The 18,752-nt window shown below is 39.2% G+C and overlaps 1 protein-coding gene across 4 annotated transcripts in view; it reads left to right on the top strand.

Moving 5' to 3' along the window:
• Positions 1-18,752, top strand: part of USP33 (ubiquitin specific peptidase 33) — a 72,253-nt gene that overhangs the window by 39,258 nt on the left and 14,243 nt on the right. The window contains exons 12-21 of one of the 4 annotated variants that reach the window (XM_062191579.1): positions 1,399-1,511; positions 3,402-3,574; positions 3,696-3,766; positions 4,673-4,706; positions 7,261-7,306; positions 8,252-8,432; positions 9,582-9,708; positions 10,337-10,506; positions 12,037-12,118; positions 14,302-14,419. In XM_062191579.1, coding sequence (XP_062047563.1) covers positions 1,399-1,511; positions 3,402-3,574; positions 3,696-3,766; positions 4,673-4,706; positions 7,261-7,306; positions 8,252-8,432; positions 9,582-9,708; positions 10,337-10,506; positions 12,037-12,118; positions 14,302-14,419 — 1,115 coding nt within the window. Of the gene's footprint in view, positions 1-1,398; positions 1,512-3,401; positions 3,575-3,671; positions 3,767-4,672; positions 4,707-7,260; positions 7,307-8,251; positions 8,433-9,581; positions 9,709-10,336; positions 10,507-12,036; positions 12,119-14,301; positions 14,420-18,752 lie in introns of all 4 variants that reach the window. The other 3 variants (XM_062191577.1, XM_062191580.1, XM_062191578.1) reach the window with 3 other exon arrangements.

Genomic DNA, 18,752 nt, shown 5'->3' with positions numbered 1-18,752 from the left:
GCCATCTTCTACTGCTTTCCCAGGCCACAGCAGAGAGCTGAATTGGAAGAGGAACAGGCAGGATTCAAACCCACGCCCATATGGGATGCTGGCCCTTCAGGCCAGGCCGTTAACCCTCTGTGCCACAGCGCCGGCCCCAAGTCTGTGGGTTTTAATATATGCATAGATGTTTATTATCACAAATAACGCAGAATACAAAACACTTCTAATACCGCAAGAATTTCCTCATACAAATCCTTTGTAATTAGATCATCCCCCAACTCCTGAGCCCTGGCACTGTTGATCCCCTAGTCCTATTGTTTTGCCTTTTCCCACAGTGTTGTATGATGTCATATAAATGCAATCATACATTATAGTCTTTGAATCAAGCTTCTTTTGTTTAACAACTCACTTGAGAATCAGTTACTTTATTGCATATCTGAGTGGTTTGTTCTATTTTGTTACAGAGTTGTAATTCATGATATATCACCATTCTTTCGTTCATTCAGGGAATTTTGAAGTGTTTCCAATTTTTGATTATTATTAATAATGCTATTTTAAACGTGTCTGTAGCTTTTTGTATGAATCTATGTTTGATTTGTGTAGGATAAATACTTAGAAGTAGGTTTATTGTGTTTTTTATTCTTTTTATGCTTAACATTGTACAAATGTGCCAAACTTTTCTAGAGTAATGGTACCATTTTGCATTACCATCAGCTATCTATGAGAACCTGGTGTTATAAAATGTAAAAGTATGAAACTCAGAAAAAAATTTAGGGAGAAAGTTATTAACTTGGGTTAGGCAAACAGTTCTCAGAAACATCAAAGACATCAAAAACATCCATAAAGAAAAAATGTTTTTCTTAGCAAAAGACATTTTTAGGAGAATGAAAAGATTTAGGAGGAAATAATTTGCAAATCACATAGCTGACAAAAGATTTGTATTCATAAATATACAAAGGACTCTCAAAGCTTAATAATAGAATCCTGCCATCAAATAAAGCCTCAGTTGGAAGCAAAAATGAGTTAAGAGCAGAATTAGTTTGAAGGCTAGATTGAGAAACAACTCTCCTATTTCATCTCGAAGTTTCCTTTCCACTTTCTAATATTTTTCCCTCTTCCTTTGATCCACAGAACATTAATACTCAACTGATGAGACATTTTTCATATAGAAAATGGATATTGTGCTAATTCAAGATTTTTTTCACTTTCCGATATATACACTTATGATATCCAAGATAATAAAATAAATATTCTTTTAAAAACCTTATCTGACTTGTTTCTGTTACATTTTTGGTAATGCTTTTGATGGGTATTTTGAAAATTTCTTTATGTAGTAATTTTAACTGTTAGAGATTCTAGAGGAAATTGTTAAAGAAATTACTTTTTTAATGTTTTACATTTATTTTGCAATTTTAGTTCAGTCTGCATCTCCAAAGAGAAAAAAACAGCACAAGAAATACAGAAGTGTTATTTCAGACATATTTGATGGAACGATCATTAGTTCAGTGCAGTGTCTGACTTGTGACAGGGTGAGTATGAGGGAATTACACAGAACATTTCTGTGAAATGTTCTTTTTTTTAAAAAGCTCAAATAGTGTGAAAAGTTTAACCTCTCCTCCTTGCTACCAGTGATCATGTATACATTCTTGTCTTTGCATTAATATAGTTTGATTCTAGAAGTAGAATTACTTTTTTGGAAATTAACAGCAATGTACTTTTTTGAAGGATTGGTCTTGACCCATCATTGACAGGCTAAGCATGTATTAGCAGGAAAAATTGCTAAATTCTAAATTTGTTTTGATTACATAGAAAGTGAGACGTTGCTCAGCAACACAGAGTTAGTAACACATGACTATTCTCTCAGGACTTGTGAAATTAGTATGCTGGGAAACTGTTGCTATTCGTAGACCCAAGGCAGTTGAAAGTATCTCTTACATTTGGTTTTACTTAAAGCTTGTCAGTATTTTCTCAAGTTAAGAATGAGCTTAAATAATAAAAGTAGTGTCAAATTTATAAACAATAGCAAAGGCATAAATTAAAAATGCATGAGTTCTTTAATGCCTCTAAATCCCTCAGTTTCTCTGAACCTTTCATAATGAATCTGAATTAACATCTCAATAACAAAATTTGAGTTTTCAGTTGTTACATTAGAATCTTCAGTCAAATTTGACTTTCAATGGGATTATTTTAAAGTAGTTTATTTTAGTATTAAAAATTTAAGTCGAATTATCCATAAATGTTTTCAGATATAGTCATGCACTGTGTGATGTTTCACTTGATGACTGACTATATACATCTTGTAAGATAATATCTAGAGATATAGTAGCCATTTAAGTTTGTATATATACACTGTATATTTTCACAAATATCACCTGTTGCGAAGCAGCATCTGTATTTAAAATCAGATCCTAGATTTTGCATTAACCCTTTTTAATATAATTAAAAAACAATTTATAGGGTTTTTGAGAGAAGAAAAAAGCTCCCATCCTCTGATTCACTTCCCAAATGCCCATATCAGGGCGAGGGCAAGGCTGAAGCTGGGAATGGAAACTGAATCTAGGTCTCCACATGGGTGGCAGGGACCCAGCCATCATTTGCTGCTTCCCAGAATCTTCATTGGCAGGAAGCTAGAATTGTGGGCCAGGGCTGAAAAGTACACCCCAGTACTCAGTTTGGACCGTGGGTGGGCCTCACAACTTGCCATCTTTTTTTTTTTTTTTTTTTTTTTTACAGGCAGAGTGGACAGTGAGAGAGAGAGACAGAGAGAAAGGTCTTCCTTTTTGCCGTTGGTTCACCCTCCAATGGCTGCCACGGCCGGCGCACTGTGGCCGGCACACCGCGCTGATCCGAAGCCAGGAGCCAGGTGCTTCTCCTGGTCTCCCATGCGGGTGCAGGGCCCAAGCACTTGGGCCATCCTCCACTGCCTTCCCGGGCCATAGCAGAGAGCTGGCCTGGAAGAGGGGCAACTGGGATAGAATCCGGCACCCCAACCGGGACTAGAACCTGGTGTGCCGGCGCCACAAGGTGGAGGATTAGCCTGTTAAGCCGCGGCGCTGGCCTCAACTTGCCATCTTAACCACAATGCCTCCTCCTGCCCCCCTGGACTCTGTTAAGCATTTTTAAACTATTAGTAAAGGTCAGTTTCCAAAATAAATACAGTAGTGCATAGATTCTGAACCTCAGGCTACAATGACTGGATTTGGGGTACTATTTTCAGTGCTGCAATATCTGTCTATAATGTACAACAAACTGATATAGAGCAAGTGGTTTTTTTGCTGTTATTATTGAAAAAGTTTTGAGTTTTTAAAATTTATTTTTGCTTATCATAACTTGTTTTGATTTTTGGAGTAAAAAATTAACCTTATAAATGTTTGTACTGGATTATTTTCATCCCATTTTTAAAACAAAAACAATTTTAGGTGTCTGTAACCCTCGAGACCTTTCAAGATCTGTCCTTGCCAATTCCTGGCAAGGAAGACCTTGCTAAGCTGCACTCATCAAGTCATCCAACTTCTATAGTCAAAGCAGGATCATGTGGCGAAGCGTATGCTCCACAGGGGTGGATAGCTTTTTTCATGGAATATGTAAAGAGGTATGTATTTATTTTCTTGCCATTAATTCGTTGTTAAACTGCTGTTTCTGCTGTACTGGCAGAACACTTCCTTTTTTTTCTATCAATGATGTTTCAGGTTTGTTGTCTCATGTGTCCCTAGCTGGTTTTGGGGTCCAGTAGTAACCTTGCAAGATTGTCTTGCTGCCTTCTTTGCCAGAGATGAACTAAAAGGTAAGAACCGTGATAATATCTTTGGCTAAATTGTTGTAGGTGAATCTCAAGTACTAGTGGGACTAAATAAAAAATGTATCCATAAATGCTTAATGTTTTTAAAGATTTATTTCACTTATTTGAAAGGCAGAGTTTCAAAGAAGTCTTCCAACCACTGATTCATTCCCCAAATGGCTGCAATGTCCAGAGCTGGGCTAGTCTGAAGCCAGGATCTTCCTCTGGGTTTCAAGTGGGTACAAAGGCCTGAGGACTTGGGCCATGTTCTGCTTTCCCAGGTGCATTAGCAAGCAGCTGGATCAGAAGTAGAGCAGCCAGGATTTGGAACTGTAGCCCATGTGATTTGCCGAGGCTGCAGGCAATTGCTTAACCCTCTATTCCACAACACTGGCCCCTATAAATGGTTAATTTTAAGGCAGCTTAAATAGTACTTGCCCATTGCCAGTATCTACATTATATAACTATATTATATAAGTATATAACTATATTATGTAACTATAATGAGAAAAGAAAAACTGTATCCTGAAGCAATTTATATAAACTCCTGTAGCATAAGACAGCATGATATGTGATGGGTCTTAAAGCTAGGATTGAAAAAAGGGAAAACTCATCCAAAACAATAAACTTATTTATCTATCTGGAGTTGTCTGTGAAGTCTTCCTTATCATTTAAAGATCCTTCACTAATTTTGCATGTCCAGTTCCTTACTTGGATTTATGACAAACTATTAGTAAATTTTCTTGAATGAATTAGGGAAAAGAATGTTATTTGCTGTAGGCCTGCAATGTTGAAAATAGGTGAGGGAAGATGTTTAAGATTGTTGTCAGTATGTGGCAAAGGATTGCAGAACCAAAAGAAAATAATCTTTTGTTGATTTGAGAGGGAGTAACCAGATGTTTCTATTTGCAGGTGACAATATGTACAGTTGTGAAAAATGCAAAAAGTAAGTGACGTTGACAGTGCTTATAGTTGCATGTTGTATATTTTTTTTGCTCAGTTGAATTAGACACATGAAGCTAAATTTGACACCATATTTAGAAAAACACAAGCCAGAAAGCTTTGTCTGATAATAATGTACAAATTGTTTATTCTGTAAAATAAATTGAAGGTAAAAATTCAACATTCAATAGGCTTATATAATACATTTAAGTTTATATACATATATTTTTTAAAGCTTTATTTGACAGGCACAGTAATTAGGGGTGGGATGGGGACGATTATCTTCCATCTGCTAGTTCATTCCTCAAATGGCTGTGACAGTCAGGATCAGGCCAGGCCAAAGCCAGGTGCTTGGAACTCCTTCTGGGTTCCCCACACGGGCAGCAGAGGTCCAAGTTCCTGCGCTGCCATCTGTTGCTTTCCTAGGTGCATTAGCAAGGTGCTGGATGGGCAGTAGAACAGCAGGGACTTGTATCAGCACTCCAACTTAGGAGGCCAGTATCACAGGTGGTGACTTAACTCACCGTGCCACAATAATGACTCTGAAAGTGTATATTTTGAGGCATGAAGTAAGTACGGTATTTTGCATCACATATTTTCTTAGATAAGACAATATTCTCTCCTATATTACCATTTTAACAGGCTACATGCAGCAAGTAAAAGATAGTTTCAAATCTGCATAAAATTCAGAAAGGTGATGCCAACTTTTACATTTTCAGTATGAGCAGAATAGGACAGTTGAAGCCTGATTTTGTTGTAGCAGCTTCCTTTTTCTGTCTTTTAATATTAATTCAGACTTGTAAATCTCCTTGATGGTAGCCAGAAAAAAGTTGTTGGAGACTTGATAAAGATGGCTATTTTTGAGGTAAATTGGAAAATTTTTCTGAATCTCTGCAATAGAAAAATAGTGGCTTCTAATAAAATACAGCATCTTAATACTACAGAATTTTGAGGCCAGTGTTGCCAGCATTCCATGTGACTGCTGGTTCAAGTCTCAGATGCTCCATTTCTGAACCAGCTCCCTGCTAATGCCTGGGAAAGCAGCAGATGATGATGGCCCAAGTGCTTGGGCCCCTGCCACACAACGTGGGAGACCCGGATGGAATTCCTAGCTCCTGGCTTTGGCTGTGGCAGCCATTTGAGGAGTAAACCAGTGGATAGCAGATTGATCTCTCTGTGTCTCTCCCTCTCTGTCTTAAGTAAATAAATCTTAAAAAAAAAAAAAAAAAGGAATAATAACAAAAAATACAGACTTCTGGCTATTGGCAATAACCTCAGGAAAACAGTGTCCACAGCTTTGAGTCCTTTACATAACAGAAAGGAATGATAACACAGTTTGACCAAACAAAAATGCTGCCTTGTCCTTTGGAAAGATTTTATCAGTTTGTCCTTGAGGTCTTAGCTGACAGCTGAAGAGGGTGCTGACCTGGAGAAAGATCCTACCTTGTAAAGCAAACTAGGAAAAAGATAATAGTGAAAATCCAATCAAAAGTAGAGATTTGTCAGGTATTAATACTGATTATTAAATCATCCTTTATATTGTTTTTCCCACTCCCTTTTTTAAAACATTTATTTATTTGAAAGGTAGGGTTACAGAGAGAAGAGGAGAGATAACGAGATCTCCCATCTGCTGGTTCACTTACTAAATGCTTGCTTGTAAGAGCCAGGAGCTTCATTTAAGTCTTCCACATGGGTGCAGTGGCCCAAGGACTTGGGCTATCTTCTGCTGCTTTTCCAGGTGTGTTAGCAGGGAGTGGGATCAGAAGCGGAGCAGCCAGAACTTGAAGCAGTGCCCACATGGGATGCTGACATTGCAGGCAACGGCCCAAAAAAGTGTTTTTTTCCCACAATTAAGAATAAAAGTTGTTATTGTTGTTTTTTTTTTTTAATTTATTTATTTTTTGACAGGCAGAGTGGACAGTGAGAGAGAGAGACAGAGAGAAAGGTCTTCCTTTGCCATTGGTTCACCCTCCAATGGCCGGCGCACCGCGCTGTTCCGATGGCAGGAACCAGGTGCTTTCCTGGTCTCCCATGGGGTGCAGGACCCAAGCACTTGGGCCATTCTCCACTGCACTCCTTGGCCACAGCAGAGAGCTGGCCTGGAAGAGGGGCAACCGGGACAGAATCCGGTGCCCCGACCGGGACTAGAACCCGGTGTGCCGGCGCCGCTAGGCGGAGGATTAGCTTATTGAGCCGCGGCACCGGCCAAGAATAAAAGTTTTAATATATTTATCTGAACTACAGATTTATAAAGTTAGAATTTTGCTTTATCCAGTTTTATTTAGTATCTGTTATAAAGCTATAGCCAAAATAAAAAGGAGCACATTTATTTCTCAAAAAAATGATTTTCATTAACTGCCTTCAATTATACTACTATATCTTTCTATCAATTATTTTTGGCAATAAGGAACCGTAGTGTTTTATTATTTATGGTATAACATAATTCAATAGTAAACATTTCTAGACTGATGCCTTTTGTCTTTATTTTCTAAGAGTTTTTATGTTATATTTAAAAATATTAAACTTGTAGATTCATTGGTTTTCTTTTTCCCACTTAGATTAAGGAATGGAGTAAAATTTTGTAAAGTACAAAAATTTCCTGAGGTATGAACTTTATTTTAATTCAATTTGTTTTATGTGCTAAAGCATTAATATAACACAGTGTAGAAATAAATTATTTTAGCATGATTGAAAAGTGGAATGGACTGTAAGAGCCCATAATCGTGTATTCTGTTGAACATGATTTAAATAATATAAGATCTTGCAAGAGTATAAAGAAGAAAATTAGGAAAACAAATACCAGTGCACTTAAAAGCAACATGTTTCACCATTTCCACATTTTGAGCATTTCTGTTTTTGTTTTGTTTTTTTTTTTTGTTTGTTTTTACAGGCAGAGTGGATAGTGAGAGAGAGAGACCGAGAGAAAGGTCTTCCTTTGCCATTGGTTCACCCTCCAATGGCCGCTGCAGCCGGCGCATCATGCTGATCTGAAGGCAGGAGCCAGGCGCTTCTCCTGGTCTCCCATGTGGGTGCAGGGCCCAAGGATTTGGGCCATCCTCCACTGCCTTCCCGGGCCACAGCAGAGAGCTGGCCTGGAAGAGGGGCAACTGGGATAGAATCCGGCGCCCCAACCGGGACTAGAACCCGGTGTGCCGGCACCGCAAGGCGGAGGATTAGCCTGTTAAGCACCGGCCTTTTTTTTTGTTTGTTTGTTTTTGTTTTTTGTTTTTTTTGTTTTTTGTTTTTACAGGCAGAGTGGATAGTGAGAGAGAGAGACCGAGAGAAAGGCACATTTTGAGCATTTCTGGACTCAGGTTGTAATTGCAGGTTAATGTTTAAACTTGAGACAATATCAGTTTTTAATAGACTTCCTTATCTAGCGGATAAAATTAAGTAAAATATTAGGTAATGTTACCTTTGTAAATTTATTTTGATTGAACAAGTTTCTTCTTGTAGAATGATAATGTTTGTGTAGTAAGTTTTACCACTTGGAATGTTTTCGGTTTTTTCTAATGACAAATTAGGGTTTTGAATTTTGTTGTCTTTTAGATTTTATGCATCCACCTTAAAAGATTCAGACATGAACTGATGTTTTCCACCAAAATCAGCACTCATGTTTCATTTCCACTGGAAGGCCTGGATCTCCAGCCATTTCTTGCTAAGGATAGTCCAACTCAAATTGTGACTTACGATCTTTTGTCAGTCATTTGTCATCATGGAACTGCAAGTAGTAAGTACACAGCTTTAACTTTTGTTCTTAGATTAATTCATATGTTTTACTTCTATTTAATCTCTTATGTAAGACTTACCTGACCAGAAAAAAAGTGTAAAAAATTAAAAACAAAAGATTTTACTGCTGTTTTTAAAAAACATGCCATAATTTCAGCTTAAAGAAATATTAAACATTAATGGAGATGGAAATACTTTTTACCTTGACTTGATCATTATACATTGTATACATATATTAAATTATCACATGGGCCTCATAAATATGTACACTTTTGTGTCAATTTTAAAAATTTTCACAGGTGAAAATTTGGTCTAGCAATTAAGCCACTGCTTGGGGTGACTGCATCCCATACTGGAGTGCCTGTGTTCAAGGCCCAGATCTGTTTCTGCATCTAACTTCCTGCTAATACACACTCTGAAAGTACTTAGATCCATGCCACACAGGAGACCCAGATGGAGTTCATAGCTCCTGGCTTTGGCCTGGCCCAGTCCCAGGTGTTGCAGGCATTTGGGGGAATGCATCAGCAGATGGAAGATCTTTCTTCTATTAGCTGTCTGTCTCTGCTTTTCACATAAATAGGGAAAAAAAAATGTCAGACAATTTTAGGAAATTATTTTTTACTATGATTAGAATATTAGAAAGCATATTGTATAAGTTAAATAATAATGACTTTAATATCATTTTTTTACTGGTTTTCTTTTCAAAAAATTATTTATTTGAGAGAGAGAAAATACTTCACCCACGAGTGCATTTCCCCAAATGCCCACAGTGGCTGGGCAAGGCTGAACTGAAGCCAGGAACTGAAAAATCCAGGCCTCTCATGTGGGTGGCAGTACCTCAATTACTTGAGCCATCACTGCTGCCTCCTAGGGTCTACATTGGCAGGAAGTTGGAGGTAGGCACGGCACTGGGAATCAAACCTAAGCACTGCAATGTGGGATTTGAATATCTTAACTAGTTACTTGACTACCAGGCTAAATGCCTGCTCCAGTGCTGCATTTTTTTAAGATTATACTTTCTGTCCTTCATTTCTTCAAATGGCTGTGTATCTCAGCTGCTGTGGAAGGCCTTGGGGATACGAAAGGTTTCTTCTTCCATTCTTGTTTTAATTTTGTGTTACTGAAATAATTTCTTTTCCCTTAAATTCAGGTGGACATTATATAGCCTACTGCCGAAATAATTTAAATAATCTCTGGTATGAATTTGATGATCAGAGTGTCACTGAAGTTTCAGAATCTACCGTACAAAATGCAGAAGCTTATGTTCTTTTCTATAGGTAACTGAAGTACATAAACTACTTTTACAAATATCAAAGTATCTCCCTCTTTGGGCTTTTTTAGAGTTTCAGAGGGATTGCTGAGTAAAAGATTAGAAATTATTGTACTCTCTTAAGTAAAGTAAAAATTTGTATGCAGAATGATCATATGTTCAAAATATGTTAAATCGTTTACATGAATGACAAAGTCATACATTTTGCTTTAGAAAGATTGTCTTTAATAATCCCTACCACTAGTGTTAATTTTTAAGTGCCAGATTTTCTCCTATCATAGTGAATAAAGGCAGTATCACTATAAACAACTTAGGTATTTTTTCAGTATCTTATGAAAGAAAATGTTAGCTACTGAAACAGGAACACAGATTAACTATTTTGGTTGCTCTTAACAACAAACTTTGCCTAATGTGTAACAGTAGTTTTGTGGACACCTGTAGTTGAGACAGTATTGCCTCTAGAGGATGTGTAATGTATTTGAGAAGTGATAAAGGTATATTTCTCTTAAAATTCTAAAGACTGAATGAGGTCTGTGATATTAATTTATGTGCTAAGTCTAATAAGAAGAAAAATCTACCTATTAATCTGTTGTAGTAGGAAGCATATTGAACTAGCTAATCGTTGTCCTTAATAGGAAGAGCAGTGAAGAAGCACAAAAAGAGAGGCGAAGAATATCAAACCTTTTGAACATAATGGAACCAAGCCTCCTTCAGTTTTACATTTCTCGACAGTGGCTAAATAAGTTCAAGACCTTTGCTGAACCTGGCCCTATTTCTAATAATGACTTTCTCTGTATTCACGGAGGTAAGAGATTCTGCAGTGCAAAGAAGTGGCAAGGGTTTGGTATTGAGTAATTAGCTTATTAGGAAAAAGCCAAGAATTTTACTCTTCCACTTATTTCTAATTTTCCATTATTGGTCCAACTTAGTATGTTTAATCCCATATAGCTTCAAAAATTGGCCTTTTCTTTCTAATTGTAAGCAATCTGGACTCTTGAACCCAAGTTTGAGTATCCATTTCAAACTGTGCTTTAGACTGAAGATACCAAAAGACCCTCTCTCTTCTCAAAGATCTGATTGCATAGTAGAGTCAGACACATAGTCAGTTACAGTACAGTGAGCTCTTCTACAGATGTTACACATGATTTTTCTTAGCTGAGAGCATTCTTATGCTAGTTGTTTCAGCCACCAATATGGTATGATTCTTTACCCCATTTATCTGAATTAATAACTGGCTGTTTTCTGAAGTATGGAAATGTATTTGATATTTAATTGAAAAACCTCATAGTTAATTGTTAAGTATAATTTATGCATTTATAATTGGTTATGTTGTCTGCTACATAGGTAATGCCTTCAGCATAGAGTCCTACAGAAATAGAACCTTTTTGTGGCACTTTTATTAACCCTCATGGATGAAAACTCAGTATTCTTTTTTGTTGTTGTTAACTTTTTTTTATGTATTGAAAGGCAGAGTGACAGAGAGAGAGGGATCTCTTCCGTATGGCTTAATGCCTTAAATGCTCCTTACAGCCAGGACTGACCCATGCTGAAGCCAAGAATGAGAAACTCTATCCCAGGGTCCCACATGTATGACAAGTACCTGAGTACTTGAGCTGTTATCTGCTGCCTTCCAGAGTACGAGTTAACTGGAAGCTGGATCAGAAGTGGAGGCAAGACTCGATCACAGACAATGTGATAATGAGATGCAAGTGTTCTGAGCAGCAGTGTAGCACTCTGTGCCACAGTGCCTGCCCCTCACTCAGTGTTCTTGTTAATTTTGTTGTATTAAAACCACAGAGATAAGAATATCCTGTGTTAGTAGAGAACCCTAGACCTTAAAATTATTTTTAGTGTAGCTGTTAAGTCACCACTTGGGATGCCTTTATCCCACATGAAGTGCCTGGTTTTAAGAACCAGCTCCTCTACTTCAGATCCAGCTTGATTCAAATGAATACCCTGGAAGGTAGCAGATGATGGCTCAAGAACAGATTCCTGCCACCTGTGTAGGAGACCTGACTTGAGTTCAAACTCCTGGCTTCAGTCTGATCCAGCCCTATTGTTGAAGACATTTGAGAGTGAACCAGCAGATGAACGATCTCTCTCTCTCTCTCTCTCTCTCCCTTTCAAATGAAAATAAATTTTAATTTTTTTTTAAATTTTAAGGTATATGTTCATCTTAAATAAATATAATCACCAAATACCTTACACTGAACTTTTTGGGAAGGGAAATTTAAGAATAACGATTGACTAGTCTTTGAAAGGTTAATCGTAACAATGACTAAAGTATTATAAAGGAATTAAAGAATGAGATAGACCTGTCTAAACTTTCTTTTAGGTGTTCCCCCACGGAAGGCTAGTTATATTGAAGACCTCGTCTTGATGCTGCCTCAGAACATTTGGGATAACTTATATAGCAGGTTTGTTTCTTAAATTAGACAATATAGTATTGTGAAAATCAGTTAAAATGGTTAAAAGGCAATTGTATTATTTCACAGATGCTCTTTGTGCTCTATGTTGCTTACATAGAGTATCTTTTTTTTCTCTTCATTCTAAATGTGAGTAGGAAGGCTTTGTAGCTATTGTGGACCTAGTGTAGATAATTCTTATTTTATGTTTTGATTATCTTTCTGTGAAGTTATGCTGTGATATTTAGTTTTTAAAAAAAGATTTACGTGTTTACTTATTTGAAAGGCCGAGACACAGAGAGGGGGAGATAGAGATATCTTCCATCTACTACTTTGCTTCTCAAATTCCTGCAGCAGCTGGGTCTGGACCATACTGAAGTCAGGAGCCAGGAACTCCATCCTGGTCTCCCACATAGGTGGCAGGGGCCCAAGTAGTTGGGCTGTCTTCTGCCTTCTCCCACACATTAGCAGGAAGCTGGATCAGCAGCAGAACATCTGGAACTCAAATTGGCGCTCTATTATAGGATGCCAGTGTCACAGATGGTGTCTTAATATGCTGTACCACAACGCAGATTCCATATATTTAACTTTAAATACTTTATTTTAAAGGTTTTACATATCTCCAACTCTAAAATTTTATACATGTACATATTTCCATAATTGAAAATTCTTACTCTTAAACTTTAACTTAAACTTTTTTATTTTAAAACATTTTGCACTGGGCAGGTGCTGTGGTGTGGTGGGTTAAGCCACCGCCTGCAGTGCTGGCATCCATTTGGGTGCCGATTCAAGACCCAGCTACTCCACTTCCAATTCAGCTCTCTGCTATGGCCTGGGAAAGCAGTAGAAGATGACGCACGTCCTTGGGCCCCTGCACCTGCGTGGGAGACCCAGAGGAAGCTCCTGTCTCCTGGCTTCAGCTCCGCCTGATTTGGGAGTGAACCCGCAGATGGAAGATTCTGTCTCTCTCTCTCTGCCTCTCCTTTCTCTGTAACTCTTTCAAATAAATAAATCTTTAAAAAACAACATTTTGCACTATAATTTCCCTATTAATTATGTTTTCCTTAGTTGAATGTTAGGAGCATTTATGGAATTCTTTACTTTTTTCTTGAGATGCCAGGAGAAGCCTTCCATCTAATTAAACTTTACTATGACTATAGATATAACCAAGATTCTTATGTTGTAGTTCAATATCTGAACTACTTCCTTTACTTTGTTATTTCCTCTAACGTTTTGAAGTATAGAATTAATTATAGGGGCCGGCGCTGTGGCATGCTGGGTAAAGCCACCGCCTGCAGTGCCAACATCCCATATGGGCACCAATTCTAGTCCCAGCTGCTCCTCTTCCAATCCAGCTCTCTGCTATGGCCTAGGAAAGCAGTAAAGGATATCCCAAGTCCTTGGGCCCCTGTGCCCTTGTGGGAGACCGGGAAGAAGCTCCTGGCTCCTGCCTTTGGATCAGCATAGCTCCGGCCATTGCGGCCATCTGGGGAGTAAACCAGCAGATAGAAGACCTCCCTCCCTCCCTCCCTCTCTCCCTCTCTCTGCCTCTCTGCCTCTCTGTAACTGCCTTTCAAATAAATAAATAAATATTAAAAAAAAAAAAACTCTGGGGCCAGCGCTGTGGCGTAGCAGGTAAAGCTGCCACCTGCACTGCCGGCATCCCATATGGGCGCCAGTTTGAGTCCCAGCTGCTCTGCTTCTGATCCAGCTCTCTGCTATGGCCTGGGAAAGCAGTAGAAGGTGACTCAAGTCCTTGGGCCCCTGCACCTGTGTGGGAGACCCAGAAGAAACTTTTGGCTCCTGGCTTCAGATTGGTCCAGCTTCAGCTGTTGCGGCCATTTAGGGAGTGAACCAGTGGATGGGAGACCTCTCCCTCTCTCTCTCTCTCTCTGTAACTCTGACTTTCAAATAAATAAAATAAATCTTAAAAAAAAAAAAAAAAAAGTAACTCTAAGGAAAAATTGAAAGATAGGTAAAGCACATCAGGCAATGTACTGATAATGTCACTGACCATAATAAAACATGAAATCAAGTCCTTAAGTGATTTTCTTAAAATTCTTACATTACTTCCAGAATTTTCCTGTGAGAATTTATTCTTAACTGGTGATTTAACCATTCACCAAAAAGAAACAAATTTCCTTGAGTACCATAATTTTGTGTTAATTTTAATTTTTAAATTCTTCCTACTTCAGGTATGGAGGAGGACCCGCTGTCAACCATCTTTACATTTGTCACACTTGCCAAATTGAGGCAGAGAAGATTGAAAAAAGAAGAAAAACGGAATTGGAAATTTTTATTCGGGTAAAAAAAGTAATGCTTTTCAAATTGTAAATGATCTAGGATAAAGGTGAAGATGTGACAATTAGCAGACTATATTTTATTAGTGAAATGACTATGTGAAAGAATTATAATAGATTTGAAGTGTTCTAGTTGCATAACAATGAGTAAACTCAGACAGTTCAATACAATGTATTGAGTTAAGATCTCCCTTTATGGGTTTTTGTTTTTATGGATTGGTAATAAATTTTGTTTAATGAATTGACACTGGCAAGAATTTTTTTTTTACAATATTATTTATTTGAAAGGTAAAGTTAGAAGAAGAGACACAGATCTTCCATCTGCTGGTTCATTCCCCAAATAGCCACAAAGGCTGGGGCTGGACCAGGCTAAAGCCAGGGGGCAGGAGCTTCGTTTGGGTCTCCCACGTGGCTGCAGGGGCCCAAGGACTTGGCCTATCCTCCATTACTTTTCCAGATGCATTAGCAGGGAGCTGGAATTAAACCAGTGTCCATTTGGGGTGCTGGTGGCGGCTTAACCTGCTAAGCCACAGCACTGTCTCCAAGAAATCTTATTAAAAAGGAAAATTATGGGTTTCCTTAAGTTAGTATTGTCTAGATTCTGTCCAGACTACATGCTCTACTCCCATCCTTTTATAAAATTATAATATTGTTTTGTCTTTTGGGGGATTCCCTATATTTGTAAATATACCGAGTTTCCTTTAAGTAAATTATGAGGCATTCTTTGATTGAAAGCAACAGACTGTTCATGTACATCTACAAAAAGCTAAACAGCCAGGTTTTATGAACAAGTATTAGTACAGTTTGAGTTACCTAGGTGGCTAAAAATCTATTCAGAATACTGCTGTCGATAACACAGCTCTAATTGTTTGAAAAAGTTTAGAATTTGAGTCACCTGAGATTCATGATAATCCTTCAGAGATCATAGTAAGAGAGAATCTTATTGCAGGAGAATATGGGATTATTTTAGTAAATGCAGGAGAGAAGGTAATGAATAATGCAGAACAAGATTCCAGTATGTTCGTGTTAGGTCTGCCCAACACACATGTGCAAATGTATATGAACCTGCTTCTCTTCTCTGGTTCAGGAATTTTCAGTGTGTGTGCCCTTATCTAAATTAACTTTTACATAGGGAAAGGTACAGGTACAGATTTATTTTATTAATTTTTCCTAGGCCTCATTTGCTTCCTGAATCTACCAAAGCAGGTTTTAGTTCAGTTTTAAAAATAATTCATTCCATCAGTGCTTAAATAATGGTTAAATGACTGCATCCGTCAGTGTTTAATTAATACTTAGAGAAGTCATTCTAATCACTCAGAACAGAATTGGAATACAGGGAAGGAGAAACATAACCACTAAAAGTACCAGGCAGTGAAAGGCAAGATCACTGCCACCTCTCAGACCGGAATTAGAAGCTGGAGCGGTTGCCAAGAGTGTGGTTTTCTTTTTCTTTTTATTATTTTTGACAGGCAGAGTGGACAGTGAGAGACAGAAAAAGGTCTTCCTTTGCCATTGGTTCACCCTCCAATGGCCGCCGCAGCCGGTGCGCTGCGGCTGGCGCACCGCGCTGATCCGAAGGTAGGAGCCAGGTGGTTCTCCTGGTCTCCCATGCGGTGCAGGGCCCAAGCACTTGGGCCATCCTCCACTGCACTCCCTGGCCACAGCAGAGAGCTGGCCTGGAAGAGGGGCAACCGGGACAAGAACCCGGTGTGCCGTCGCCGCGAGGTGGAGGATTAGCCTATTGAACCACGGCACCGGCCAAGAGTGTGGTTTTAATACATAGGAAAAAAGACACAGAATGAGGAGAGCTTCTATGTAGTGATGTAAGCCTAACCAAGGGTGTTGGAGCTCAAGCGGGATAAGAAGGGATACTCATGTTAGCTAGGTATTGGCAGCTTCAGGAGTGTAGCATAGTAACATTAGTGGTAGAGAGATTGGTTCCAAATGCGAAACTGATCAAATAATAACTATAGTGAGATCCAGTTTTCCCATTGTCAGAGTCACAACTTTGGAAAGAAAGAGAACTAAAATGTATTCTGTGCTATTGGATTAGAGATGTAGATAACTCTTGTGAGTTCATGGTAACCGCTAAATATATAAAGAAGTGTGAGTGTATGTGTGTATACATATGAGGGGAATTTAAAAGGCTTATAGAAAAAGTTGAAAGATAAAAATGAAGAATATAAACTTATTTCTCAGCAATATCTCCATCAAGTTTGAGATTTTTTGAGTGATGATACTGTTTACTTAGTTCTTTAAAGAACTGAGGGTCCTGGGAATTTAGTTGTATCAATGCAGTCTTTATAGTGTTACTTGATAAAAAATGTGTATACTTTAAAGATCTTTTTAAGATTACAAAACAAATCAGAAGGAGTCAAATCAAGACAAGATGGTGAATGCCTGATGATTTCCCATGGAAACTTGCAAAATGATCTTCCCTTGATGAGAGGAGTGAGCAGAAGTATGACCATGATAGAGAAAAACTGTCTGATTAAGCTTTCCCAGGCATTTTTCCACTAATGCTTTTGTTAACTTTCTCAGTGCACTCTCTTGATATGTAGATGTTAGCATTCTTGGCCCTCCCAAAAGTGAACAAACTGACCTTTGCTCTTGATTTGTCTATTTTTGCTTTGGCTAGAACACTTTGACTTCTTTGTAGCCATTGCTTTGACTTTAAGATTGTACTGTTAAAGCCATGTTTCATCTCTCCTTCCACTTTTTGGAAGAAATGCTTTCCTGTCTTGGTACTGCTTGTTTAAAATTTCCATGGACAGTTCTGTTCTTTTTTTTTTGACAGGCAGAGTGGGTAGTAAGAGAGAGAGAGAAAGGTCTTCCCTTGCCGTTGGTTCACCCTCCAATGGCCGCTGCAGCCGGCTCATTGTGCTGATCCGAAGCCAGGAGCCAGGTGCTTCTCCTGGTCTCCCATGCGGGTGCAGGGCCCAAGCACTTGGGCCATCCTCCACAGCCTTCCTGGGCCATAGCAGAGAGCTGGCCTGGAAGAGGGGCAACTGGGATAGAATCCGGTGCCCCAACTGGGACTAGAACCCAGTGTGCCGGCGCCGCAAGGTGGAGGATTAGCCTGTTAAGCCACGGTGCTGGCCCAGTTCTGTTCTTGTCTATATGTGTACTGGGCATAGCAGTTTTGGCATTCATCCAGCAGAATGTTGGTTTCACTTCATTTATCCAGTCAGAATTGTGTGAGCTGACCCAGTTGAAATATGATATTGGCTATTATTTCTGCTAATTATTAGTCTTCTTTAATTAAGGCATTAACAGGATTAATTTTTTTGTTGTAGACTTTTCAAGTTTTATTGTAACAACCATGATAACTTTTTTATTTGTTAAATTTTTATTTGAGAGAGATCTGTCTGCTCATTCATTCCCCAGATGCCCACAGTAGCCAGGGTTGGGCTGGGTCAGGGCGAAGCCAGGAGCTCAGAACTCAGTCCAAGTCTCCCACATGAGTGGCAGGGACCTAAGTACTTGAGCCATCACCTGCTGTCTCTGAGGGAGTGGGTTAGCAGGAAACTGGAATTGGAAACAGTCAGAACTTGAACCCCAACACTCTGATGTGGAATTGGAGGTGTCCCAGGTTATGTCTTTACCACCCCTTTTCTCCCAGATTGATGTGAATGGCCTGCCCATACAGGTTTCATCTTCAATATCATTTCAGTGTCATTTCATCCCTTTTTAAAATGAGTCATCTTTTTTTTTTTTTTTTTGACAGGCAGAGTGGACAGTGAGAGAGACAGGGAGAAAGCATCAGAGAGCTGGACTGGAAGAGGGGCAACTGGGACAGAATCTGGCGACCTGACCGGAACTAGTACCCAGTGTGCCGGCGCTGCAGGTGGAGGATTAGCCTAGTGAGCCGTAGCACCGGCCATGAGTCATCTTTTTTTTTTTTTTTTTTTGACAGACAGAGTGGACAGTGAGAGAGACAAAGGTCTTCCTTTGCCATTGATTCACCCTCCAATGGCCGCCGCGGCCGGTGCGCTGCGGCTGGCACACCACACTGATCCTAAGGCAGGAGCCAGGTGGTTCTCCTGGTCTCCCATGGGGTGCAGGGCCCAAGCACTTGGGCCATCCTCCACTGCACTCCCTGGCCACAGCAGAGAGCTGGCCTGGAAGAGGGGCAACCGGGACAGAACCCGGTTCCCCGACCGGGACTAGAACCTGGTGTGCTGTTGCCGCTAGGCGGAAGATTAGCCTAGTGAGCTGCGGCGCCAGCCATGAGTCATCTATTTGTAAACTGTTGATTTCTTCTGGCATATTGTCCCATAAACTTTTTTGTAAAACATCAGTGATTTCATCATTTTTCTTCCCAAGCTACACTGTAAGTTTGACAT

The sequence above is a fragment of the Lepus europaeus genome, chromosome 5 (genome assembly GCF_033115175.1).
Source record: "Lepus europaeus isolate LE1 chromosome 5, mLepTim1.pri, whole genome shotgun sequence".
Taxonomy (NCBI): Eukaryota; Metazoa; Chordata; class Mammalia; order Lagomorpha; family Leporidae; genus Lepus; species Lepus europaeus.
The sequence above is the reverse complement of the archived record's forward strand: the minus strand, read 5'-3'. Positions and strand labels throughout refer to the sequence as shown.